This window comes from Aethina tumida, chromosome 1 (assembly GCF_024364675.1).
Source record: "Aethina tumida isolate Nest 87 chromosome 1, icAetTumi1.1, whole genome shotgun sequence".
Taxonomy (NCBI): domain Eukaryota; kingdom Metazoa; phylum Arthropoda; class Insecta; order Coleoptera; family Nitidulidae; genus Aethina; species Aethina tumida.
This window is the reverse complement of record NC_065435.1, coordinates 12944224-12972031: the sequence shown is the minus strand read 5'-3', so window position 1 is coordinate 12972031 and position 27808 is coordinate 12944224. Positions and strand designations below refer to the sequence as shown.

General features: G+C 28.4%; 1 protein-coding gene across 1 annotated transcript; it reads right to left on the bottom strand.

Moving 5' to 3' along the window:
• Nucleotides 1-61: 61 nt before the first annotated feature.
• Nucleotides 62-27596, bottom strand: LOC109597172 (RNA-binding protein 24-B). Its single transcript, XM_020012810.2, has 5 exons — nucleotides 26858-27596; nucleotides 20046-20172; nucleotides 16021-16078; nucleotides 1670-1896; nucleotides 62-1611 (listed from the first exon to the last, which is right to left on the bottom strand). Exons 1-5 carry the CDS (start codon nucleotides 27287-27289, stop codon nucleotides 1469-1471), a joined length of 987 nt encoding a protein of 328 aa, XP_019868369.1. The 5' UTR covers nucleotides 27290-27596; the 3' UTR covers nucleotides 62-1468.
• Nucleotides 27597-27808: the final 212 nt, after the last annotated feature.

Genomic DNA, 27808 nt, shown 5'->3' with positions numbered 1-27808 from the left:
CCAATATGTAATTAGTGGTTTGGGTTAGTGAGATGGGGAAATAAGATAAAACAACAGCTAATATATTTAGAAATATTTATTTTAACTGATTACATATTCATATCTTAATCTTAGTAGAAAATAATTTAAGTTTTGTAATAACAAGTTAAAAAACAGCCACCTAGGTGGCGTTTAAAACAGAACAGCAGAGCTGTACAACAAAAAGAAATATATTTAATATGGCAAAGTTTAACTGAGCCCATATACAAATACCAATTATAAATTATTTACATTTTCACAACAACATTTATTTATGTTACCAACCTTTGGTATACAGCTACAAACAGGCACGACGGATTTTTGTTAACATTTACATAGTCAAAGATGCAATGGACGGAAGTGCACATATAAGAAAAAATACAATAAATATTTGACTAGATGGTATATTCATGCACCTTCCTTGATTAGTAGATATCACAAATTGTTGCCTAGCTTATAAACTATTCAGTCGCTCTATGCAATTTTCTGTACTCCTGAAGATATGGTCTTGTATTTTGGTCTTTAGTGAATGAATTCAAATCCGTCAGCCAAATGTCTAATAAATAAAAAAAAGAGAAGGAACAGACGTGTAATTTGTATAAAGCAGTCTTAAACAAAAAAAATTCCAGGCTACTTTTAAGGTACATTTATTATTGTTACAGAGTGCCCGGAACAGAAAATAAATAATAAAGTGAAAATGTATAAATAATTGAAATAATTTCCGATTTGTGCTTTTTTCTGGAAGAAAATATTACATATATTTTGGGACATATGACCATTTAGTCATCTGTACATATATTTATATTACACATATAGATAATCTAACTATGATATTAAGATGAGATAGTTTTAAGTACGTCTTCTGAATATCAAGATCTAGCAATAAATTTATTATGATACAAGAGCTATATATTTAAGTACTTATGTATAATAATATAAATAATTATGACCTTTTTTATTACAACCATGTGAGTTATAAAATGACCATAACGGTAATAATATCTTAAAAATTATACAAATAATATAATAATGTAATAGTAATAATGAGACTAGAACTATTTAAAAATCTAGGATTTCGCTAAATGTATGTATTATTTAGATATATTGCACTTCTATTGCAGAACTAACACCAACTGTCTGCAATCCAAAGGCAATTTTTAAGTCTGATATATTTATTGAGCATTATTACCTCTTTACTCATATTGGTAACTTGGAATTATTTGCTAAAATAAATTACGTTAACAAAAAAGAACAAAAAACTAATCTCACTGTAAAAAATATTTTTCCAAAAAATGTCCGGTGAAATGTAGTTCTTTGTTCTTTTCACATTATTATTTTTTTTTTTTACATAGACCTACGTCTTCGAGATAATTTCCATAATTCTCACTACGTACTTTATTATCCTTTCATATTAATTTCATTTACCAAGTCCGTCTACGTTTCATTTAAATTACTGCAGCCTCGCTTCTTGCAAGGTCTGCGCTTGGGCGGCCGTCTGATAGGGGATTCCCGGGAAGGCGCCCGCCGTGGCGGCCGGCAAACCCGGTGTTTGTGGCAACGCGGCGTAGGCGTAGGGCATGTAGCTGGCCGCTCCTGCAAAACAAAAGCAAACTTAAGTACCGCACAATAGGGAGTCAAGGGAAGACACTACCTGCAGCCCCGGTGTAAGGGTAGGCGTCGAATCCGTTGGCGTACTGGCCGGTGTACGGTGCCGCAGCCGCGGCCGCCACGGCTGCCGCGTTCTGGTACTCGTAGAACTGGGAGGTGGCGGCTGCCACCGCCGCCGCGTGCGTCAGCTGCGTCGTCTGGAGGGGCACGAGGCTTCCCGGCGCCGTTGTGGGCAAGTAGGGGCTCTGATACACGTATCCCGGTGGTACTCTGTAAATTAGCGAGGTCGTTAGGCTTGGTACAGATTGTGGTTGGGTACACTGCAAGCAACACCATAGAAATACCAAAACACCACTGATCAGAGGCATATCCAGTATATATGATGTGCTGGATATACCCTGTCTCTGATGAACTAAATATTCAACTAAAAACAAAATTACAAGGGTGATTGTTTAGGATTATATAGCAACTAAAACGCGATTACTTTTTGTACATGTTTGTTTTAATATCCACATCAAACTAATCAGGAAACGTTATTTAGAAAGGTTACAAAAGATATTAAGAAAATTGTGTTAATCATTGCGCATTTCCTTTAATTGTGCCATCGGATACCAATCATCTTTTACACTCACAAAAATACCCAAAAAAAAACAAAAATATACCACTAACATTCCTCCACACAGACCAAATAATAGCTTCGCTTTATATTTTATGTTTTAAGTGGTACGTTCAAATTAATTTAATGATTGTTAACAACTCCAATTTGACATTTAAGTAAGTAGTAACTAAAACTATTTAACGATCCAAATCAGAAACAAAAATAACGCCTAATGCACCGTAATTAAAAGGTGATTTTATTTCGATTATTTCTACACCCGTCTCCTGTTTTATCGGGGAATGGCGCTTTTAACATTTAAACTGTCCTTTTTTACCTTTCGTAATCATACCCTGGGGATTGTGACATACGTAATTAGTAATAATTCATTTCTCGGCCAGGAAAAAATGAGAATTTTCAATTACTTAGGGGGTTTATCGATTGATATTGAAAATGAATTATTATGTTTTCCTGTTTGTTAGATTGACAGGAAACTGTTCAACAATTTCACCCACTCGTGGTTGATAAATTTTCGTCCCTTATTTGCCTATTTCAAACAACAAAAATGGTCGTCCGAAAGGAAAGTCTCGTTTAAGAGAATAAAATCGAATTACACGAGTGAGTTTTTCGTTTTGTGTACGATATAAATCATCAACGTTAAATAAATCTTATTTTTAGACAATGGCACACCGAAGTTTTTATTTATTTTAGTAGTGCGTTTATTCACTTACTGGGTCCATATATTCGGTTTATTTTTATTAGTTTCCCGTCCTTTACGTCATCACCAAATCCTCCCGAGACGTACGTGAGTTTTGGAATTAAATTTTGCCATTAAATCTGCACATTTGTTGGAGAATTTCTTCCAAATATTTACTCGTAAACTATTATAGGAGTCTCGACCTCCGAGATGTATTTATTAAAGGGGGCATTCTGCGGGCTGAGTGCATCTGAACGATGATTAAAGCAAATCAGCTCGTGTTTTATGTAAGGTTTTATGTAATTTTCGGCATGTAATAGTTGAAAGTGTGCATTTAGCTTTTAAAGATGAACAGGTCCCCACCTAAAATGTTTAAGAAGATTCGTTTAAAGCAGATAGTGCCAGTTCTATTTTCGTTGCCCTATTTAACATTGTTTGCGCATTTTGACTAATGTATTATTTTTAACTAGAACCACGTACCGAATCCATTCTAAACGACAGCCCACTTATTATCACACAGGGATGGACTCGGTCTAAATCACCCCCCGACAATTCCTATAAATAAACGGGCTCTAATGTTTGTATTCTGGCAAAGCTTTATGTACTGCCGTCTGAAACAGTGTTTGCTTTACTATACGCACATTTATTAACTATCCTTTCACCCCCAATTTCGTGTACCCCATACACACGTGCGTTTGTGTGTGTGCGGATAATAGACACACTTAACTAAATTAACGTAATCGAACGCAGGTTTCTGGCTTTCGATTCTGCGGCCAGATAGGTCGCAGTTTTGGCACGACTGTAAATGTCACATTTATTTGTGTGTCACAAAAATAATGAACAAGGCGGGCATCATACGTAAATAAATTTTTAAAAATGCTCCGCCGATTTTTAAACATACTGACGTCCAATTAAAATCGGCGCCAAAACACTTTTTTTTTCAATCTCGGTGTGTTGCAATTTTTATACATAACAATATTGACGTTCACTTTGAGTGCAGTCGCATTAATCATACCAGTTTTCACAAAAAAAAAAGTTTTTCAGTTTTTCAGTCACGTTCTTGAAAATTAAGGTGCGTGGTGACATATATTGGGCTGTAAAAACTGTAGTTTTTATTGAATTTTAGTCTGAGTATTTTTAATTATAGAGAAAAGATAGACGAACATTTTAAAACAATATATGACCCCCTAACTATAGTAATTTAGTCTATGAGTTATAGAATATAAAAGATTATGTCTTCTGTTTATATTTTGGAATTTTCAAGTATTAAAAAATCACAGATATTAGATCGAAATCAAAGCTTTCTTTACTTGATTTTATAGAGGACAGTTTTAGGAATATTTTGACCCCATAGACATGCATCCAGTATCTCTCATGGGATAAATATAGCCTTTATACTGAAACAGTGTCTTATACTGTTTTTCGTACATATTCCTTATTTTATGCTGAAACAAAATCAAATAAATGTTTTTTTATGCATTTCAATTTTTGTTTATTTTTTACATTTTTATGCAATTGTTATTGGTTTGAAAGGTAGGTGGGTTAGAAGTAATTGTTAAAAACAAATAAATCAATATTAATTAAATTAAATTAAAAAAATTAATAAAATCATTAAAATTTTGATATTTTTAAATAAAATATTTTTGTATTTAATGACATGTCTTTCATAAAATATATGCTATAGGTGCCAATTATTATGAAATTAATTTAAATTAATTGAGGTTATTTAAAATTGTTTATACTGTACTCAAAATTTACAAAAAAAATAGTATTATATCATTTTATTTTGGGTTAGATGACTGTATTTATCGAAATACATCCGTACCATCACATTCTGAGATATTTTTTGTCAGTATTCTGTAATTTTTAATGCTTAAAAATTAATTTTCTGCTTAATACGACGAAAAAATAATTGTATTTATACATTTAATTTATCATATCACGATCTACCTCAGCTGTGAAGTTCTACTGTGGTTCAAAAAAAAAAAATACAGTTTTTACAGATCAATATGCTTCATTTTGTATAAATATTATTATTTCATGGATACCTCAAAAATAGAAGCTAAAACCACTTAAAAAGAGGAAAAAATATTTGTATTTATACATTTAATTACCATAATTCAGTAGAATTACTTCAGTTATAATTTGTACTATACATGTACTATATAAAAATGTTCCTCTACATTTCGTCTATAATTAAAAAAAATAGAACCAATTCACATAAAAAATACAGTTTTTATAGACCAATATGTGACTTCATATGTTTCAATTTGTATAAATATTATTATTTTATGGATATTTCAAATATAGGAGCTAAAACTGTTTAAAAAGATGAAAAAATATTTGTATTTATACATTTAATCATCATAGTTACTAATCTACTTCAGATGTGAAGTTGTGCTTTAGTTTAAAATGTTCCTCTACATCTCCTTTATAATTAAAAATAAAAATAGAGTAAATTTATATAAAAAATGCGGTTTTTACAGACCAATATGTGACTTCATATGCTCTAATTTGTATAAATATTACTATTTTATGGATATTTCAAAAATGAGTGCTAAAACTGCTTAAAAAACGAAAAAATATTTGTATTTATACTTTCAGTCATCATAGTTACTGAATTACTTCAGTTGTGAAGTTGTGGTATAGTTTAAAATGATCCTCTACGTCTCCTCTATAATTAAAAATAAAAATAGAGTAAACTCACATAAAATACAGTTTTTACAGACCAATATGTGACTTCATATGTTTGAATTTGAATAAATATTACTATTTTATGTTTATTTCAAAAATGAGTGCTAACACTGTTTAAAAAACGTAAAAATGTTTGTATTTATACATTCAATCATCATAGTTACTGAATTACTTCAGTAGTGAAGTTGTGGTATAGTTTAAAATGTTCCTTTACGTCTCCTTTATAATTAAAAATAAAAATAGAGTGAACTCACATAAAAATACTAATATGTGACTTCATATGTTTCAATTTGTATAAATATTACTATTTTATGGATATTTCAAATATGGGAACTAAAGGACGAAAAAAGTATTTGTGTTTATACATTTAATTTATCATAGTTACTGAATTACTTCAGTTGTGAAGTCGTCATATGGTTTAAAATGTTCCTCCAAGCCACCTATATAATTTAAACCAAAATAGAACAAATTCACATAAAAATACCTTTGAAAAACTTGTCTTTCATAAAAAACAGTGATATTTTCAAATTCTGCAGAAATTTATATATAAAAAAACACCATAGAAAATTTGTGTTGAAGAGAAAAGTTCTTAAAATATAACCGGAATTATTAAAAGTGTTTTAGGCTTATTTCAGACGGTTCGATTAAACAAAAGAAATACAATTTATTACCAACGAACGCGTCACAAAATTGAATTGGCTTATTTCATTTATTTCCTGCGGGTCATAGGCTGTCCACGGCAATATTCATTGTGAAATTCCACATAATAACAATATAATGCAAGGTCGAAATAAATATGTTAAAATAATAAAAAAAAAAATAAAATGGCATTTTTATGTGACAGTCTAAGTTTTATATACATTGTCGATACACATTTTACCGTATAAATCGGTTTCAATATTAACGTCACACTAATGAACTGTTATTCCGTGTCACATGAGAGAAACACATATCACACGTATATTTTCAAGTCATTAGAATTATTTTTATTTAGAAATCAATATGTTCTAACATTAACATACAAACATTGGGAGTCAATTATATATAGGTTAGTACAACAAATTCGAAAGTGAATTCATTGATTTTTAGAGACATGTTTGTTAGCATGTCATTAACTTTTTGCTCCTGCGTCTACTAAAAATGCTTTCAAAAGCTTAAGGGTGCGCTTTAAGGATTAATTATGTAACCGGTAGTAATTTGAACTGAGGAAGTAAGTCTTGCACACCCATATACGCGATTAATTTTCATTTTTTTTATCAACGCAACTCGGTTCTTTTTTTTATCAGCACGGTCGAAAACAAAATAATGAATATAGTCGTCATTGAAAGTGAGTAATAAAGCCGGACATGAATAAATATTTTATGCATAATGTTATTGTTGTGGCATGGACAGTAAATCGATTAACTTCTTATAGATTTCACGCTAGGCCAAGTGAAACTGTCCACCCACTGCATATGACGAACAAAAACCCCAATTCGTCTCCCCCTCTTTCAAGTTCGAGTTCAATAATATTTAAACTCAAATCCTTTTAATTTCAACGTCTGAGCATAAGTAAACAGCCTTTGCCGATAACAAGAGTTTTTTTTTTTTTTTAATTAGCAGAACGATATGCACATTTTATCATTTGCCTTCTTCGTTAAAAGCATACGTGATACCTTAGTTTATTATTTATCAACGGCCACACAATAATTAATATCTTGCCGTGGTTATACAAATTTATTCCATTTTATTTATAGTTTTAAACTACGGTACGATAACGCGAAGATAACAACCGTGCCACTAACAACAGGTGATACTTACAACTTTTGTTTAAAATTCGAATTTATCGCGAAAATGTGCTGGGTGGATCGTTTAAAGTGGAACTAAAATTAAATTCACTTATAAATGTAAATAATTGGCGTTTTTCTTTAACTGTCAACATAAAATCAATTTTAAAAAAGTACCTTGTATAAATGATTAAAAAAACGAATATTTTATTTGTTAGTACCGTTTTGTTTAAAATATTCCATAAATTAACATAAATTAAGACAAAGGGTGATACGATAAAATATATATTTTTTATTATCACTGTTTTTATAAACTCATTTTCAAACATTTATAAAAAAAATACCAAAAGTTATAAATATTAGTATAAAAAATGCGTTAATTCAAACCTAATCATTTAATTTAACTAATTAAAATATTCGAATATTAATTAATATTAATATGAATCCAAAGAAGGAAGAAAATTGACACAAGATAATAATTTGTTATTTTTATATATTAATTTAAAAATAAGTAAACCGAATAATTTTTAAAAATAATTGTATTTGCTAAGAGCTTTAGTACAATTTTAAATTATATTGTTTCAGACTTTTAACCAGAAAATTCGTCTTAATATTCTATATAATATTAAATAAATATTCAATATGATATTCATTTTAGTATATATATGATTTTGACATTAAACTAATTTATTTAAGTACTCTACTCTTTTAAAAGTTTTAATAAATGTTTTATGTATTCAAGTGTATAGTATATAATATTCGTACATGTATTAAAATATTTGGTTATTTAAAAACTCCAATAAATAAAATATTCGAAACATAATATTAAATAAATATTCAAACAAAACTATTTAAAAAAATTTACAATATTTAATATTTGTTTACAATTAAAACAAATTTAAATTTCAAAAAATTAATAATTTGTCGGAATTTTTATATTATTTTAAGAATATTATTAATTTAAAACAAAATTATATAAAACATGTGGCACAACAATCTAATTTTTAGAACTTCAATTTGTATTTTGAATATTTCAAATTAGAATTCTATAAAATAAAATAATTTGGACATTAAAGATATGGACATAATTTTATTTTCAAACAATTTGGTAAAATTGGAAATTAAAACCTCTCATTGTTCAATAATTCTTGAATATATTATATAATAGTCAAATATTTAAAAAATCCAATATATATTCAGTAATTTAAGTGGTTTCAAATATTTGGTTATTTAAATATTCAGATAATGAAGTTTTAAATATTCAAATATTCGAATATTCTCTTATAATTTTAAACATTCAAATAAATTTACCATATTTAACTTTTAATTAAACTTAAATCATGTAAATATTCTTATATTTAAGTTTCAAAAAGTTATTAATTTGTCATACCATTTTATTTATTTGTCAAAATTTGAAATTAAATTGTTTCGTTACTCGAAGTTTTGAATATTTAAATACTTAGTTAAATATTTAAATATTGGAATATGTATTCAACAATTTAAATATTCGAATATGTATTCAAATATTTGGTTACTTAAATATTTAAATAATTCAAATATTTGCTTATAATTTTAAAAAAATATTCGAAGTATTCAATTAAATATTTGAATATTTGGATATCTGAATAATTCAAATATTTGTTTGTAATTTTAAATATTCAAATAAATTTATTTTACATTTAATTAAATTAACATTTTTAACATATAATTAAACTTAAGTCATTAAAGTGAATATTCTTAAATTTAAGTTTCAAAATGTTATTAATTTGTCATATTTTTTTATTTTAATTAAATTTTCAATATTCGAAGTTTTGAATATTTAAATACTTGTTAAATATTTAAATATTCGAATATGTATTCAAATATTTGGTTACTTAAATATTCAAATAATCCGAATATTTTTTATAATGTTGAAGGAATATTCGAAATCTTAAATATTCAAATAGTCAATTAAATATTTGAATATTCGTATATGTATTCAAATACACATTAATAATTTTAAACATTTAAAGAAACTTATTTTAAAAACTTTACCAATTTTAACATTTGGTTAAATTTCACTATTATTTAGTAGTTAATATTTCTAAAATTAAGTTTCAATATTTTATTAATTTTAACTTTAAAAATATTAATTTTAATTTTAAAATTATTTCAAACATGTGATTCAATTTAATTTAATTTTTAGATCTCAAATATTAATTTAAATATTTTCAAATATATACGAATTCAGTATTCCGATAAGAAAAATTAATATTTAATAAATTATATAAATATTCTTAAAATTTGAAATTAAATTAATTGGTCAGATGTACAATCAAAATATTCAAATTATTACTTGAATATTCGAATTGTGTATATATCGTATTAATTAATTATATTTAAATAGAAATCTATGATATAATTAATTTGATTCTTAGAAAACACATTTGAATATAAGAAAATGAAAAAGTTAGTAAAAATAATAAAATATTTAAATACTTAAATATTTGAATATTCGAATATATATTGAAAATTTTGGTTACTTGAATATTTATTTAAAATGTTGAATGAATATTCGAAGTCTTAAATATTCAAATACTCTGCTAAAAATTTGAATATTTATATTCAAGTATTTTTATATTTAAATAGACAATAATTTGAATATCTGTTTATAAAATTGAATGAATACTTTAAAGGTTATAACCAGAATATAGGAGATCTTAAATTTTTAAGTATTTATTTAAATTTTTGTACTCAAATATTTAAATTTTTTATATGGATTTGAATACTCAAATTATTATAATAATAAATAATAATAAAAGAATATTCTATTTTTTTTTCTTTGATAATAAAAATTACTCAATAAAAAACTAAAATTGATATATTTTTTTAATTATTAATGAACAAAATATATAATAAAACTTTTTACTAAATATTTAATACTCGTTTTTGATGAAGGTTAATTAAGTTATTATAATTTATCTACGTTACATGTCAATAAATTATATATACCAATTATAAATTTGTATTCTCGTATCTACTAAATTATATAATTCCCGCAATCCTCTAACCTCGTGCACTAATTAAAACCCGAAGGGTAACTTGCGAAATGTGCCCGCCAGACAATAAAATCCCAAGTGAACGTAATCGTAATTAGACCCGCGCCGTCCGTCTCAACGTATAAGATGCACCGTGGTGCGAGATTGGAAGAAAAGATTGCACATGGGTGGCGCCCACAGGTCAATATTGCCCTCCGGATTCCGGAGTCCCGCCGTTTGCGGCAGGCGCGCAAACGTCATTATTTAACAACTAAGTCCGGATTTGCGCGAAGCCGGGTTGAGATTATCCAATAGAAATGTGTTATCCCCCAGAAGATCCCGCCTCTCCCGCATATCCGCCACTGAATCCTGCTGCTCCTGAGCTTTTGCTATTATAGGTTTGCGATGGACACGGTCGCGGCTCAAGAAATGCCCACTTTCACATTCGACGTTCGCACGTTCCGTGGCTTATTTTATTTGTTTTATTTGCGTTTGATGGACTGCTTTTGTTGGACGGTTTTCGTCCTTGGGGTTGGGAGTGGACTTCGTTGGCTGTACGTGAGAATGAAAATTGATATGATTTCACAATATTTATGGAACTGGTCCCCATCTAGCCTTGAAACTATTAATACGTTGCCTTTCGAGATGCGATCCCTTCCAAATCTATTAATAAAACACGACGACAATCCTTCTGCAATTAGCGGACGACAATCCGTTGTTTGTTATTAAAAAAAAGCTACGGAATGTTTATGGACGTCTTTGTTTAATATTTTCGTAGGTAGTTGGCAGAATTTTTTCATGTGGGTGGATATAAAACCATCTAAATGTCAACATGAACATCTCAAAGAATGCCTAACAGCTGCTTCGTCGTAGTAAATATAAAGACGAGTCGTGATAAAACGTATCTATATTTAAAATCTGGTGTCAAAGAGACTTAAGATCACGCGTGGAGAAGCAAATCTCGGATAATTAATTTTCGAGTTATTTTCGTTTAGTAGTACGGCCAAGAGTGACGCATTTGGCGTCAGATATAGACACCATTAGTTCATATTTTCCGGATTTTACTTGTCCTTAAAGACCTTTCAATGTATTTTGGATCCACCGAAATGTGTATCAGTACCGGCGTCCCAAATTTAACTGATGTCTTTTTTTTCATACTTGACTATATACCAGAAAAACTGATTTAAGTTTTTGTTCATAATTTTTTTATTGTATTTTGTTGTATTTAATGTTATTTGATTTTTTTTAACTGGGCTATTTATATTTTCCTCATTAAAACATTTTTTGAGTAAAAAGTACTGTACTCAAGTTCGAAAGCAGCGGAAGCTGCATGTTGTAATCGCAATGGGTTTGGAGAAGGTGCTGAAGACTGCTGAAGACTTTGTTTTCGTCTGTTTAAAAGAGACAATAAATGTATTGAAGATGAACAACGTCAATCATTTTGGAACCTCAAAAATGAAGAAATTAAACAATATTTCGGGCAAAATCCTCTTGCAACATGTTTGGAAATAGGCCAGTCATTAAATTGTCAGGAAACAATCTTTAGAAAGAAGCTTTATGTAATGAATTTCATTAAAAAGTTGTCTAGTGTGAACGATGAGTTGAAGCTGATAAACTTAATGGAACAGTCTTAACCCAAAAAAGATTTTGATAACCTTTTGCTGTACTAGATTGCATATATTATGTATTTGAAAGCTTTTCTAATCTCTTTTTAACTGGGCTATTTATTTTTTCTACATTTTTGGGGTAAAAAATGGTATATTTAAGTTCCAAAATCAGCCTAAAGCAGCAGAACCTGCACGTTATCTTCGTAATGGCTTTGGAAAAGATGCTGGAAGTAATGAAGACACACTACTTTGATTTCGTCTATTTAAAAGTGGCAATGAATCTATTAAAGATGAACAACGTCAAGGTCATCTTGAAACCTGCACAATGAAGAAATTAATCAATGTTTCGGGCAAAATCCTCTTGCAACATGTTTGGAGATGGGCCAGTCATTGAACTGTCAAGAAACAACCATTAGAAAGAGGCCTCATGCAATGAATTTCATCTAAAAGTTGAACAATTGGGTTTCTTATGACAATTATATCTTGAAACCTGCACAATGAAGAAATTAATCAATGTTTCGGGCAAAATCCTCTTGCAACATGTTTGGAAATGGGTCAGTCGTTGAACTGTCAAGAAACAACTATTAAAAAGAAGCCTCATGCAATGAATTTCATCTAAAAGTTGAACAATTGGGTTTCTTATGATAATTAATGCCAGTTTGAACGATATGTTGAAGTTGATAAACCTGCTGAAAAAGTCTTAACCCAAAAAAGATTTTTATGACTCTTTGTTGCATTATATAGCATATATTATGTATTTGAAAGCTTTTCTAAGCTCTTTCTAACTGAGCAGCACAATCTGCACGTTACATTGGGTTTGGAGAAGGTGTTGGAAGTCTATTTAAAAGTGGATATTAGTGCTTTGAAGAGGAACAATGTCAATGCCATCTTCAAACTTCCACAATGAAGAAATTAAGCAATATTTCGGATAAATTCCTGTCCTCCTCTGTTTGGAAACAGGCTAGTCATTAAACTATCAAGAATCAACCATTAGAAAGAGGCTTCATGCAATGAATTCATGAGAAACTTGAAAAATTGGATTGCTTATGATAATTAACACCAGTTTGGACGATGGGCTGAAGATGGTAAACCAGCTAGAATAGTCTTAACCCAAAGAAAAGAAAAAAATTATAACTCTATGGTGGACTTGCCTATGAACTTTTACTCATTAAGCTTCTAAGAGGTCGAACCTTCTTTAATCAACAGAAAAGAGGTATTCTTCTTCATGACAGTCTAAGACCACGTATATCATTATAGAACTAGAGAAGCTTGGAAATAATAAATGAGCAGTTCTACCTCATCCATTAAATACTCCAAATATGTTTCCATCGAATTTTTCAACTAATAAACGGTTTAATCTTGAAAAGGAGGACAAAACTTTGGTTGAGCTTGAGTTTTCCTTCAGTTCCAAAACCCAGATTTTTTTCCTCGTTGAACGTTGGCAAAAAACTGATAATAATGATGATTGTTTAGTTAAGCATTTATTGGAATACCAACGACTATCTGTTTTGATAATGCACGAATAAAACTTCCTTAAAACCCATTCCAGCAACGTAAATTATTCGAAAGAACCACAATATGCACTAAAATAGCTTGGACGGCAATAAAAACATCAACATGCTCTTTTAATTTAAACATGCCATATATTATTTCTGAAGACTGTGACCAACAAATTCAGATAAATATTATTTCTGGAACTATAAAGGACAATTTAAGCAAAATGAAGCAAAACAACGAATATTTATAAATATTGGTCAGATTTTTGAGACGATAAAAATTATTTTATGGAGTAAACATGTGGAACCGTTACAGATATTTATTTCTGATATGTTAACAATGCCTAGGCACAGAATAAATAACAACCTACTACGTGAGACTAGTTTGGTTTATGTTCTCGTTATTCCATGCAACATGGCTTAAACATAAATTTTTTAGTTTATACAAGAAATCATCGCAAAAATTGTATGAACTTTTTTTTACATACACAGACACACACAATGTTTGTAACAAGGTTATTGTGACGGCTTCCTGATAAATATTTTGTCTGGATTAAAAACGAGGCTGTTACAAATATTTATTCTCATAATATATAATTTATTTTAAAAACAATTGTTTAATTTTATTTATAAAAGGCAGCGTTGTTTACGGATACATCAACAGATAAAAATTTGTAATTATTGTATGACCATGATACTTAAATATTACACGTATGGATGCCAACAAAATTGGTGTGGCTAACAATGAAATAATGGATTTATGAATAACCACAACAGCGGAAAATTATTAAAAAAACGTAATTCACAGATTTCGTCTAATTGTAACGTTCACAAAATTAGAGTTAAATTTAGATCGACATGTTCCAATGTAAAGAACATAAAATCATAAATGATTTTGTGTTGTTTTGCTAACTAAATGCATATAAATTTTATGGCTGCTTCTTGCTGTGGTAAGCAGCAGTAAAACACTACAACGTTTTGATACTTAGTCATGCCAAATAAAAACTTTCATTTGCATCCAAAACCAAAAGAAACTCAAAAATGTGGTGATGAGTATTTTAAAAAAAAGTGTTTCCATCATCTGTACGTAGCGTCGCATCTGTGTTAGTAATAAAACTATTTATACTGACTGACATTTCTTAAAGAATTCAATAAAATGGTGATTATAAAGATCTTTCCCAAGATAAATTTGGGTCGCGTGACACAGTTTATGTATATTTTGACGTACAAGCCATACATTCTTTTCTCTCACTACAAATAAACAGTCCCTTTACACAAAAGATACTCAAATACCTCTTCGTTAACCTTCTAGAAAGAACAAGGATGAGGATGGTTGAGAATTGGGTTTAGGACGAAGTCGAGACGGTATCTGAGTAAAATTTTGTCGGAACTCAACTAAATAAAATATATTTATACCTTCACCAACAACTGCACTGTAACACAATCCCAAGTTAATGACAACCAAGCACATCGACATCCATTGTTAGTGTCGCTAAGTTGGGCTTACACTAGATCCACGTGTACCCAGCACAGCAATAAGCATTTGAAACCCAAACCTAGTGAGCCTTATTCCTGTGCCTTTCGGTGCGGTGTAAACCCAACTTCAGTGTTACATTGCAGTCGAGTTACAGAAAAAGGAACGAACATCAAAATAGTCAGCCCAAAAGAAAAAAACGAAAAAACCTCACAGCAAACAAGTCTGCGTCCGCCATCCTAAAAAAAGGTTTTTAAAAATAACCATTGGAGACAATAAATTTGGCACGGCACTTTAATTTCTTTACGGTTACCCGTCTCTGACTTAGAGTATCATCTCCGCTGGTTTGCTTGTATGAAACAAAATGATTTTTTTTGCAAAAAAAGGAGTTTAGGGGTAATTCAAGGACTGGTAGATCATTAAAACAAAACATATTTCAGTTGTCTAGTTGTAAATTTGGAAAAATTTAATGAGTACCTTTGAAAAAATTGTTAATTGGTGTCTTTGGGATCTCCAAAAATCCACAAAAGCACTTAAGCTTAAGTCAGTGCTGTTGTGGATTAAGGACTAGAACAAAAAACTATCTGGTGGATGAAGGAATGTATTTGAAATTTTATTTTTTGTTTCATTTTGATCGAATGTTTGTGATACAGGTTGGCGGACATCGTGCAAAAAGTTGATATTCGTCGAGCTGTTGTATTAATTTGGATGGGGTGACACAAGGTACCGTCAACTGCCCGACGAACACCGGCTAAATTATTTAAATAAGTGAAACTCAATACTAATCAAAGAAACTCCACACACACCACAAACACTCATCGAAGGAACTAACTGTTTTACATTTTATGTTTGAGGCGTACTATCGGGTCACGTCTCATTGTCATTGAGTTCTGCCAAATTCAAATCGTTTGGATTAAAGTATCACCAACTGTCTTCGTGACATATGTAGCTAGAAAATATGAAATTATTGGTTACGATAGAGTTGGTGATGTATAACTTTTGAGAGAAGTTTGCTAGTGTTACTAATTACTGGTTACAACTCACTTACCCATATTGGCTTGGTAACAGTGCTGGGTAACCCGTTCGCACGCTAGGGAAGGTGAATCCTGGAAAAAGACAAACCCATCGTCACCCCAGAAACAAATTGACGTGTTGCGGTGACACCATAAATTAAGTTTATCGTGGCGCACAATCAAAACCGGCGGATTAAACAGGCTAAAACCACGAAATTGCTTCCGTTGAAAAGAGCCACGATGCACTCTTCGTGCATTGTCGAAGGGCAGACGCCTAATTGTTTTTTTAGCCGGCCGCGACAAGCCGATAACTAAACGAATTGTTGGATCGGCGGCCGCACGCCATTCCGGAAGTCCGTGTCGAAAGGAAGTCCGGAGGGTTGAATATGGCCAAGCGTGAACCGTCCGTTCTGGCGCAACGGAATAATTGGAACGCACGTACCTACGTTTAATGCGATGAAGGGATAATTCCGACCGGAATTCGGCGATTGTGGGTGTTCGTGTCGCAACTTCCACTCGAATGAAAATTTAATTTTCCTATAATGTTCTTGTTGTTCGGGATATGGTACTTTCTTAGCAAACACGCGAACAATAATTTTGAAGTACCACGTATTTATACATACATATATAGTTTTTATTTTTGAATATTTATTTATGTAATTTTTTAACCAATTAAAACCATATTAAAATCTTTTATTTCCCTTTCTAATTAAACAAAAAATTATGTAAGACAAAAATAAATGTTCAAAAATGGAGCAAAATAAATATTTTGTAAATTTTAACATTGTTTATAAATACATAAATAAGTATATTAAATTAAATATATAAATTGATCAAAAATAATCTCTTTGGGGATTAAATTTTTAAAAATTAAAAAAAATGACATTTCTTTAAAATAAAAAAATCTCAATTTTTAAAATAAATAAAAATCTAACCTGAATAAAATATTTAAGTAAATAGTGAATAAATGAATAAAATTAAGAATAAAATAATTGAAATATTGGTATATATATATTATTAAATAATTAAACTTTTACCAATTTTCTAAAAATTTATAGAAATTTACTAAAACAAAACATATTTTTTAATAATAACCTTTAAAAAATTTACTGGAAAGTGCAAAAAAAAATATTGTTATATTTTTAAAATAAATAAAAATAATTTTTAAAATAAATAAAAATTCATCAGAAATAAAACATTTAAGTAAATAGAATAAAATTAAAAATAAAATAATTGAAATATTTGTAAATTTAAAATTTTCTTTATTAAGCTTTTTTAAAATACTTTTTTATACTTAAATAGATTAAATAATTGAAACTACCTCTTACCAATTTTCTAATAATTTAAATAAATTTACTACAACAAAAAATATATTTTTTTAATAAAGGACCATTAAAAAATTTACTGGAAACTTTTTATTAAATTAACAAATATTTTGAAAACAACCACCAGCTTTTATTTTCTTAAGTGTAAAAATTAATTCTCAATTTTTAAAATAAATAAAAATTCAGCAGGGATAAAACCTCTAAGTAAATAGAATAAATGAATAAAATTAAAAATAAAATAATTGAAATAATTGTAAATTTAAAATTTACTTTATTAAGCTTTTTAAAATACTTTTTTATATTTATATAGATATTAAATAACAAAAAATATATTCTTTTAATTATTGACTTTTAAAAAATTCACTGGAACCTTTTTATTAAATTAACAAATATTTTGAAAACATCAACCAGCTTTTTATTTTCTTAATGTAAAAATTACTCTCAATTTTTAAAATAAATAAAAATTCAGCAGGAATAAAACATTTAAGTAAATATAATAAATGAATAAAAATAAAAATAAAATAAATAAAATATTTGTAAATTTAAAATTTAAAGTACTTTTTTATATTTATATATAGACAATAAATAATTGGAAGTACCAATTTTTTAATAATTTACTACAACAAAAATATATTTTTTTAATAAATGACCTTTAAAAAGTTTACTGGAAACTTTTTATCCAATTAACAAGTATTTTGAAAACAATCAGCTTTTTATTTTCTCCAATGTAAAAATAGCTCTTCAATTTTTAAAATAAAATAATTGAAATATTTGTAAATTTAAAATTTACTTAATTAAGCTTTTTAAAATACTTTTTTATATTTATATAGATATTGAATAATTGAAACTACTTTTTATCAATTTTCTAATAATTTAAATAAATTTATTGTAATAAAAAATATTTTTTAATTAATGAATTTAATGGAAACTTTTTTAAATTTACAAATATTTTGAAAAAAAAAAACTAGCTTTTTATTTTCTTAAGAGTAAAATGAATTTTTAAAATAAATAAAAATTCAACAAGAATAAAACATTTAAGTAAATAGAATAAATGAACAAAATTAAAAATAAAATAATTGAAATATTTGTAACTAAAATTTACTTTATTAAGCTTTTTAAAATACTTTTTTAGCACAAAACTACTCAATTTTTAAAATAAATAAAAATTTAACCTGAATAAAACATGAAAGTAAATAGAATAAATACATAAAAATAAATTTTAAAATTTATTTTATTATATTTTTTAAAATACTTTTGAGTGACTTTTTATATTTATTTATATTAAATAATTAGAGTTATATTTCCAATTTTCTAAATATTTAAGTAAATCTACAACAAAATAATAATTTTGAAATATGTAATATTAAAAAAATAATAATACTGGAATATTTAAATTTAGAAATATTTTGAAAACAACAATTAGTTATTTATGCTAATAAATAAAAAAAAATCAGTTTTTAAAATAAATAAAAAATCAGCCTGAATAAAACGTTAAACAAAAGAAATAAATAAAATTAAAAATAATCTATTATTTTAAAATAAACAACTTAAAATATCTTTTATTAAACTTTTATAAAATTCTTTAATGTTTAATATGAAGAAATAAATTGAGAAAGAGACAATAAATAAATGAAATTAAAAAAAATAAATATTAAAATATTTTATATTTTAAATTTGAGAAAGTGAATTAAAAGTGTTAATAGAATAAATGTAAATATTAAATAATTGAAACTCTTTTTAATTTTCTAAAAATTTAAATAATTTACTACGAAACTAAACATTTATCTTTATTATATTCAATAAAACAATGATTATAGAGAATAAATAAATAAAATAAAAATATTTAAGATGTTTATACATCTAAAAGTTATTTTATTAGAACTTTTAATATTTTAATATTTTAATTTGAAAATACAATTACTTCATAAAATAAACAAAAACTAAATATATACTACAAAAAATTAATTAATTACTGTAAAAAGGCCAATTTAAAAATTTAGAATTGAATTAAATAAACATAATTAATTCTTTTCAGTCAATTTATTATTATAAAATTTAAGAACAAAAATAGAAAAGATGTACAAATGTCTAGGTTAATAGATGTGTAATATATGAAAATAATAAAATTATTTATTAATAGACGTTATAAATTTCAAATTGTCGCTGAAAATTTAATTTAATGAGTTTTGGCAACTAAAAATTCAATTTCAAATTCCACAATATTAAATACCGTTAACAGCATCAATTATTCGTATAATTGCAACGTATTTCACTTATATTAGTTGATTGGAATATTAAACACAAAATGGTATAAATCGCATTAAACAACACGGTTCGGACTGTATTTAGACGATCTTAAAAAGTGAACGTAAACAAATTGATATTTGTCAGTGAACCGATCAATTATTTATATCCCGAAACGTTGTAGATCCTCACACTTGGCCTATTTCATTGCCCATTTCAATTTCACACAATGTTAATTTAAATTGTGTAACCTACGCGTGGCACAATAATTCTAAATTTATATATCAATATAAATAAAATCGCGTACGCGGATGCAATCACGGGGGCCACCGTTTCTGAACGCGACGTCCCAACGAGACTTTCGTTCCGGTCCCCGGGCGGATGTTCTCGGGTGTCATCCCCGTGAAAGCCGACACCCCTTTTTCTCCACCGTTTCGGTTTTGTCCGCGGCGGCAATTAAAAATAGCACTTCCCATGGACTATTTGCCTACCTGCGGGTACGTTGCCTCTGGGCTTGGCTCCGAGGATGGCCAGATTGACGTTGGCCTTCCGTCCGTCGATGATGGGGTTCGGGTCCTTGCACGCCTTCTCGGCCGACACTCTGTCGCCCATTATCACCTACGAAAAGAAAATACGTGCGGTTAGATAAAAACTGTTGGGAAACTCATCTTGTTTTCGTGTGCGGTGCCACCTTATCTCTTTTCGATTCTTGAATCGTCACGCAGAAACGGTGGACACAATATTACGATAACGCCCGTCGATAAGGCATCGACAAAGAGCATTTTTGTTTGGATAAATATTTACATAAAACAGAATGTGTCGTTACACGGGCGTGTTTTGTATGCTGAAAAGTCCGGAAAATAATTTTCTGTGCAACGTGTTTCGACATGTGTTTTTCATTCAGGTAATCGTTCATATGTTCATTATCTCTTTGTAATAACTATTTGGCTAAAAGCGGATTTAACTTTGTAATCGTTTTAAATACTTTTTTATTATTATTGCTGACATACATACATTTATAAAAAATATATATTCATTTTTGATCCGGATTGAATTTGTAGCAGTTATTAAAATAAAAGTAAATCACAATTTTAGAATAAAACATCAAACAAATAAACAATTTATTTTACTACAATAATTTCAAATCGGTTCAAATGATTAATTTATTTATAATAAAAAAAAAATGGTCATTTACTTCCAAACACTTTTGAAAATTACGATAAATTTATATAATTTTGTTTTGTTTGTTGTATAATTTCTACAATGGTTAATTAAAATAAATAATTGGAGCCTTTGAATTAAAATAGTTTACTTCATTTTCAACGTAGTTTTATTTTGGAGATAAGCTCTACATAAAAATGTAAATATTATTGCCTTGTTTTTTGTTTTTAAAAACTTTTAAAAACAGTTTTATGAATATTCTTTGAAATAATTCTTTTAATACTTCAATTTTGTTTTTATATCTTCTACATTAATTAATGTTATGTTGAATTTGAAAGAATAAGTTACTAAAAAATGACTCTTTTAATTAAAATAGTAAAAATTGTCGCCAGTGCAAAACTGGCTTACACAACATCTTTTATTACCATGTTTTTTGTTCGTAGAAGCTTTTGAAAAGAATTTTGTGAATACTTCCTCAAATAAATCCTATAAATACTCCAATATTCTTTGTAAATTTTGTTTCATATCTTCTACAATTAATATAAAGTTTGTACCAAATTTGAAACAATAAGTTACTACAAAGTGGCTCTTTTAATTAAAATAGTAAAAATTCTGTCAAATATTAAGTTACATAACTCATTTATTATCTTGATTTTTGTTTTTAGAAGCTTTTAAAAAGAATTTTGTGAATACTTCCTCAAATAAATACTACAAATACTTCAATTTTCTTTTTAAATTTCGTTTCATATTACCTATAATTAATTTAGTGTTGAAGTTTGTACCAAATTTGTAACAATAAGTTACTACAAAGTGACTGTTTTGATTAAAATAGTAAAAATTCTGTCAAATGTTAAGTTACATAAAGATTCACCCTTTTATTACCTTATTTTATGTTTTTAGAAGCTTTTAAAAAGAATTTTGTGAATACTTCCTCAAATAAATACTACAAATACTTCAATTTTCTTTTTAAATTTCGTTTCTTATCACCTATAATTAATTTAGTGTTGAAGTTTGTACCAAATTTGTAACAATAAGTTACTACAAAGTGACTGTTTTGATTAAAATAGTAAAAATTCTGTCAAATGTTAAGTTACATAAAGATTCACCCTTTTATTACCTTATTTTTTGTTTTTAGAAGCTTTTAAAAAGAATTTTGTGAATACTTCCTCAAATAAATACTACAAATACTTCAATTTTCTTTTTAAATTTCGTTTCTTATCACCTATAATTAATTTAGTGTTGAAGTTTGTACCAAATTTGTAACAATAAGTTACTACAAAGTGACTCTTTTAATTAAAATAGTAAAAATTCTGTCAAATATTAAGTTACATAAAGATTCACCCTTTTATTACCTTATTTTTTGTTTTTAGAAGCTTTTAAAAAGAATTTTTGTGAATACTTCCTCAAATAAATACTATAAATACTTCAATTTTCTTTTTAAATTTCGTTTCATATCATCTATAATTAATTTAGTGCTAAAGTTTGTACCATATTTATAACAATAAGTTACTACAAAGTGACTCTTAATTAAAATAGTAAATATTCTGTTAAATATTAAGCTACATAAAGATTCACCCATTTATTACCTTGTTTTTTGCTTCTAGAAGCTTTTAAAAATAAATTTATGAATACTTTTTCAAATAAATCTTATAAATACTTCAATTTTCTTTTTATATTTCGTTTCATATCTTCTATAATTAATGTAGTGTTGAAGTTTGTACCAAAATTTGAACAATAAGTTACTACAAAATGTCTCTTTTAATAAAAATAGTAACAATTGTTGCTAGTGCAAAATTGGCTTACACAACATCTTTTAATGAAATAATACTTCATAAATTCTATCAAATATTAAGTTACATAAAGATTTACCCTTTTATTACCTTGTTATTTGTTTTTAGAAGCTGTTAAAAAGAATTTTGTGAATACCTCTTCAAGTAAATATTATAAATACTCCAATTTTCTTTTAAAATTTTGTTTCATATCTTCTATAATTATTTTAGTGTTGAAGTTTGTACCAAATTTGAAACAATAAGTTACTACAAAGTGACTCTTAATTAAAATAGTAAATATTCTGACAAATATTAAGTTACATAAAGATTCATCCTTTTATTACCTTGTTTTTTGCCTCTTTTAAAAATATGAATACTTCTTCAAATAAATCTTATAAATACTCCTATTTTCTTTTCAAATTTCGTTTCATATCCTCTACAATTAATGTAGAGTTAATGTTTGTATCAAATTTGAAACAACAAATTACTACAAAATGATTCATTGAATTAAAATACTGTAAATTGTTATCCGTGCAATTATGATTCACACAACATCTTTTATACTTTATCATATACTTCATAAATTTTGTCAAATATCAAATTACATAAAGCTGCACCATTTTATTACCTTGTTTTTTACTTTTTAAATGGATTTTATGAATATTTCTTAAAATAAATCTTTTGATGTCTCTATTTTCTTTTTTTAATTTTGTTTCGTATCTTCTACAGTGTTGAAATTTGTTCCAAAATGCTTTTAAATTAATTTTACTTAATTTATTTTTGATTTTTTATTTTAAATATTTTAATTATTTTTTTCTTTTTGCCTTCTAATATGAAATAAATAATTTTATTTTTTTTATTTTTGTTATATAACTTCCCTAAATAGCTATTAATGCTTATTATTTTAAAAGTGTGTAGGCTTTTTTAATTTAATATTCAAATTTGCACACAATGTGCCATAATAAGCATCACAACAACGAGGGTTGTTTAATTAGATTAGTTCACATTATCCTCAGCACAATTTTGATTTATACAACAACATTCATGAGTTACACACACAGCATAAAAATGTAAATTCTACGCAACGAATAAATTGCGTAAAACTACAACAGAATAATTCCCTTTATCTTTCATCCAACTTTTTTTTTCCTTCCATTTACTCTAGGTACGAAGGTCATAAATCCGTAACATTTAATTTTAGAACTATAAATTTTCTGTTGCAACCACGTGCGATCGTAACGAATTACGAACGGACCCACCCTCGTAGGTCGGTTTTCCCCCTCGAAAAATCATGCCAAGCGGACCAACACAAATTTTCAACACTTGGCCGATATCCGGGAACAAGGACGGGGGCACGAAACATTATAAATTCGCCAGTTCCGTATGAATTTCTGACCTTCCCGAATGTCCCCATTGTTCGGGGTACCGTAATCCACCAGGGGTGGGTCGCCGCCACTCTTTTCTACTTTTCCACACAGCTGTTCATTTCGCCTGATGTTTATTCAAAATAGGGTACACGTTAGCTTATTTACAAACATAGACGATTTATACGCAATGTCTGTAGGCTTAATTATTTTTTTAATGAGACCGTTATTTCGAAAATAGATTTTTAGATATGTGAGGTGCGCTCATGATATATAAATATTTGAGGTTTGAGTGCTGTATTATAATTATTATTGAATGGTTGTTTCGGTTTTAATTCGATAGATTATTGTGTAAGTGGTGTATTTAAAATTTTAATTTCGTTGAGACAAAATTTAGGCAACGAATTGAGCAAGTGGTGCTGAATTCAGATAACGTAATGTATAATGAATAAATTTACTGTTGTTGCATTAATAATAGATTTCAATAATGTTCTGCCAAACAGGAAATGCTGATCAAGGTAAACGTGACATTTTCTAAATATTATGAATATAATTTTTTTTTTGTAAAAATAATAGTGTAAATTCTATCAAAATTACTTTAAATTTTATTTAAATTGTTGGGGTTACTGCTCTTTGGTCATACATTACTTCTTTTCTCTTATAAAAACTATGGCTAATACAAACTCTGTAAAATATTTTTTCATCTAAATTAAGTATATTAAAACTAGTTTATTTAATATGTTATATTGAGCCATAAAACTACAAATTAATGATTTTGGAAGTTTTTATTTGATGAATATTTTCAATTGTAACTTTAAAAACAAAGAAATAAAAAGAGTATTATAATACATATTTCTTGGAACCAGTTGTAAGAAAATATGGCTGATCTCGAGACTGTAAAACGACATTTTTTCAGCTAAACTGGGTATATCTAAACTAGTTTATTTAATAAATTAAGGATAAAACAACAAATTAATAATTTTGTAAGTTTTTCCTTGATGAGTATTTTCAATTGTAATTTTAAAAACAAGAAAATAAAAAGAGTGTTATAATATATATTTCTTGGAACCAGTTGTAAAAAATATGGCTGATACAGAGTCTGAAAAACGACATTTTTTTCATCCAAATAGAGTATATTGAAACTAGTTTATTTAACAAATTGAGCCATGAAACAATAAATTAATTTTGGAAGTTTTTACTTCATGGGTATTTTCAATTACAACTAAACTAAAAACAAGGAAATAAAAAGAGTATTATAATAAATATTTTTTGAAACCAGTTGTAAGAAAATATGGCTGATATAGTTTCTGTAAAACGGCATTTTTTCAGCCAAACTGGGCATATTGGAACTAGTTTAATTAATAAATTGACCCCAAAAAACAACAAATTAATAAGTTTGGAAATTTTTACTTGAGTATTTTCAATGGTGACTTTAAAAACAAGGAAATAAGAAGAATATTATAATATATATTTCTTGAAACCAGTTGTACAAAAATATGGCTGACACAGAGTCTGTAAAACGACATTTTTTTCATCCAAACAGAGTACATTGAAACTAGTTTATTCGCCAAATTGAGCCATTAAACAACAAATTAATTTTAAAAGTTTTTAGTTGATGAATATTTTCAATTGTAACTTTAAAAACAAGAAAATAAGAAGAGTATTATAATACATATTTCGTGGAACCGGTTGTAAGAAAATATGGTTGATCCAGAGACTGTAAAATGACATTATTTCAGCTAAACTGGGTATATATTTAATCTAATTTATTTAATAAATTGAGCATTAAACAACAAATTAATAATTTTGGAAGTTTTTACTTGATGATTTTCAATTGTAACTTTAAAAACAAGAAAATAAGAAGAGTATTATAATATACATTTCTTGGAACCAGTTGTAAGAAAATATGGCTGATCCAGAGACTGTAAAATGACATTTTTTCAACTAAACTGGGTATATATTTAATCTAGTTTATTTAACAAATTGAGCATTAAACAACAAATTAATAATTTTGGAAGTTTTTACTTGATAATTTTCAATTGTAACTTTAAAAACAAGAAAATAAGAAGAGTATTATAATACACATTTCTTGGAACCAGTTGTAAAAAATATGGCTGATACAGAGTCTGTAAAACGATATTTTTTTCATTTATACAGAGTATATTGAAACTAGTTTATTCACCAAATTGAGCCATGAAACAACAAATTAATTTTGGAAGTTTTTACTTGATGAGTATTTTCAATTATAACTTTAAAAACAAGTAAATAAAAAGAGTACTATAAAATATATTTCTTGGAAGCAGTTGTAAGAAAATATGGCGGATACAGAGTCTGTAAAACATTTTTTTCAGCCAAATTAGATATAGTAGAACTAGTTTATTTAAACTGAACTATGAAGCAATAAATCAATCATTTTGGAACTTTTTTTGCTTGATGGAAGTCTTCAATTGTAACTTTTAAAAACCAGAAAATAAGCATTTTTTGTAAGACGTTAAATAATATGGTTAGGAGGATTAAAAATAGAAAAAAATTGGAAATTAAATATATATGCGGTTTATTCAAATTACAGTTTGATAACAAAAAACAATATAATCTGGTCTTCTTTTCTAAGAAACTTCGAAATGAATTGAGATAATCGGGGTTACGTAGGTAAACACATTTCCTTTCTACTTTATGCCTTAAAGTCATCTGTTATCTGTTTTGCACAGCTAATTAAATAAATGTGACTCTTTGAAAAAGCCAGATGTCAACACAATGCCATTAAGCATTTTACTGTATATTGAAACTAAGTTTTTACTTAATAATTAGTAAATGGTGCCTTAAAACTCAACTAGTTTGCTCTTTGGCCCAATGATACGTTATTTGGCACCAGTTTAGTTACTCAGTTAAGTCAAATAAGACGCACGCCGATCTGGACTTTTGGAAATAAGTTGTACCCAATGTACCATTGCATAACATGACGTGAAGACTTTAAATTGTGTGTAGGTAAGTTAAAAAGTAAGTACTTACAAATCCGTATCCACGACTTTTGCCAGTTTGCCTGTCGGTGATGACGACCGCCTCCTCGATGTCCCCGTAAATGGCGAAATGGTCCCTCAGCGATTTGTCACTGGTGTGGTACGGAAGGCCGCCGACAAAGAGCTTGGTCCATGTGGTGTCTTTGTTTTGTACCCCGGTGCCGTTCAGGGTGCTGGTGGCGCCCAGCACCCCCAAACCGCCCAGACCCGAGACCAGGGTCTCGGCCTCGGTGGTGGCTGTGATTCCGGCGCTCGGCATCAGCATGGTTTTGTTTTGTTCTTCGGCGGGCTCGATGTTTGCCGCGCGCTCCTCCTGTGTGCGGGAAATGTTATGGTTTTCGGTTGGTCGGGCCGGACGGTTTCCAAGTGGGTTGACTATGTTATTGATGTACTCTTTGGTGAACGTACTCCGGCGATCTCGCATAGGTATGCAGGTCGGACCTTTTGCACATGAAAAGTTCACGGCGACGCGTTTAATTTATTTTAATTTTCCTTCGGAATCGGCGTCGAGAACCGCGACCGTTTTGTTGGGAGCACGTGTGGAAAAAGACGGAGCGGAGCGTCTGTGAGTTGACTATTCGCTACGATCGGTGCGAACCACTAATACTAAATTTAGATACAGCTGTTACACCACGGCACACTAAGGGCTAACAGATAACGAACGTCGGGCAATGTCTCAACACATATGACCGCTTCTAAGCTGAATAGCGAATAAACCAAACTACTGTTGAGTCTCGGTTGTTAATGCGCCCCCTGGATTGGTAGTATGGACAATTTATGGTGGGGACATACCCCATGTACCCAGACCCACAATTGAAAGCGCGCGCTCTATTTTCTACCTACTACGCGATTACTGTTCGATGCACTACTACCGAAATGTTCATTATCATTTCCCGTTTATCGCTTATTTACTTCTACTGTTTCCTTCGTTTTTTACATTTTT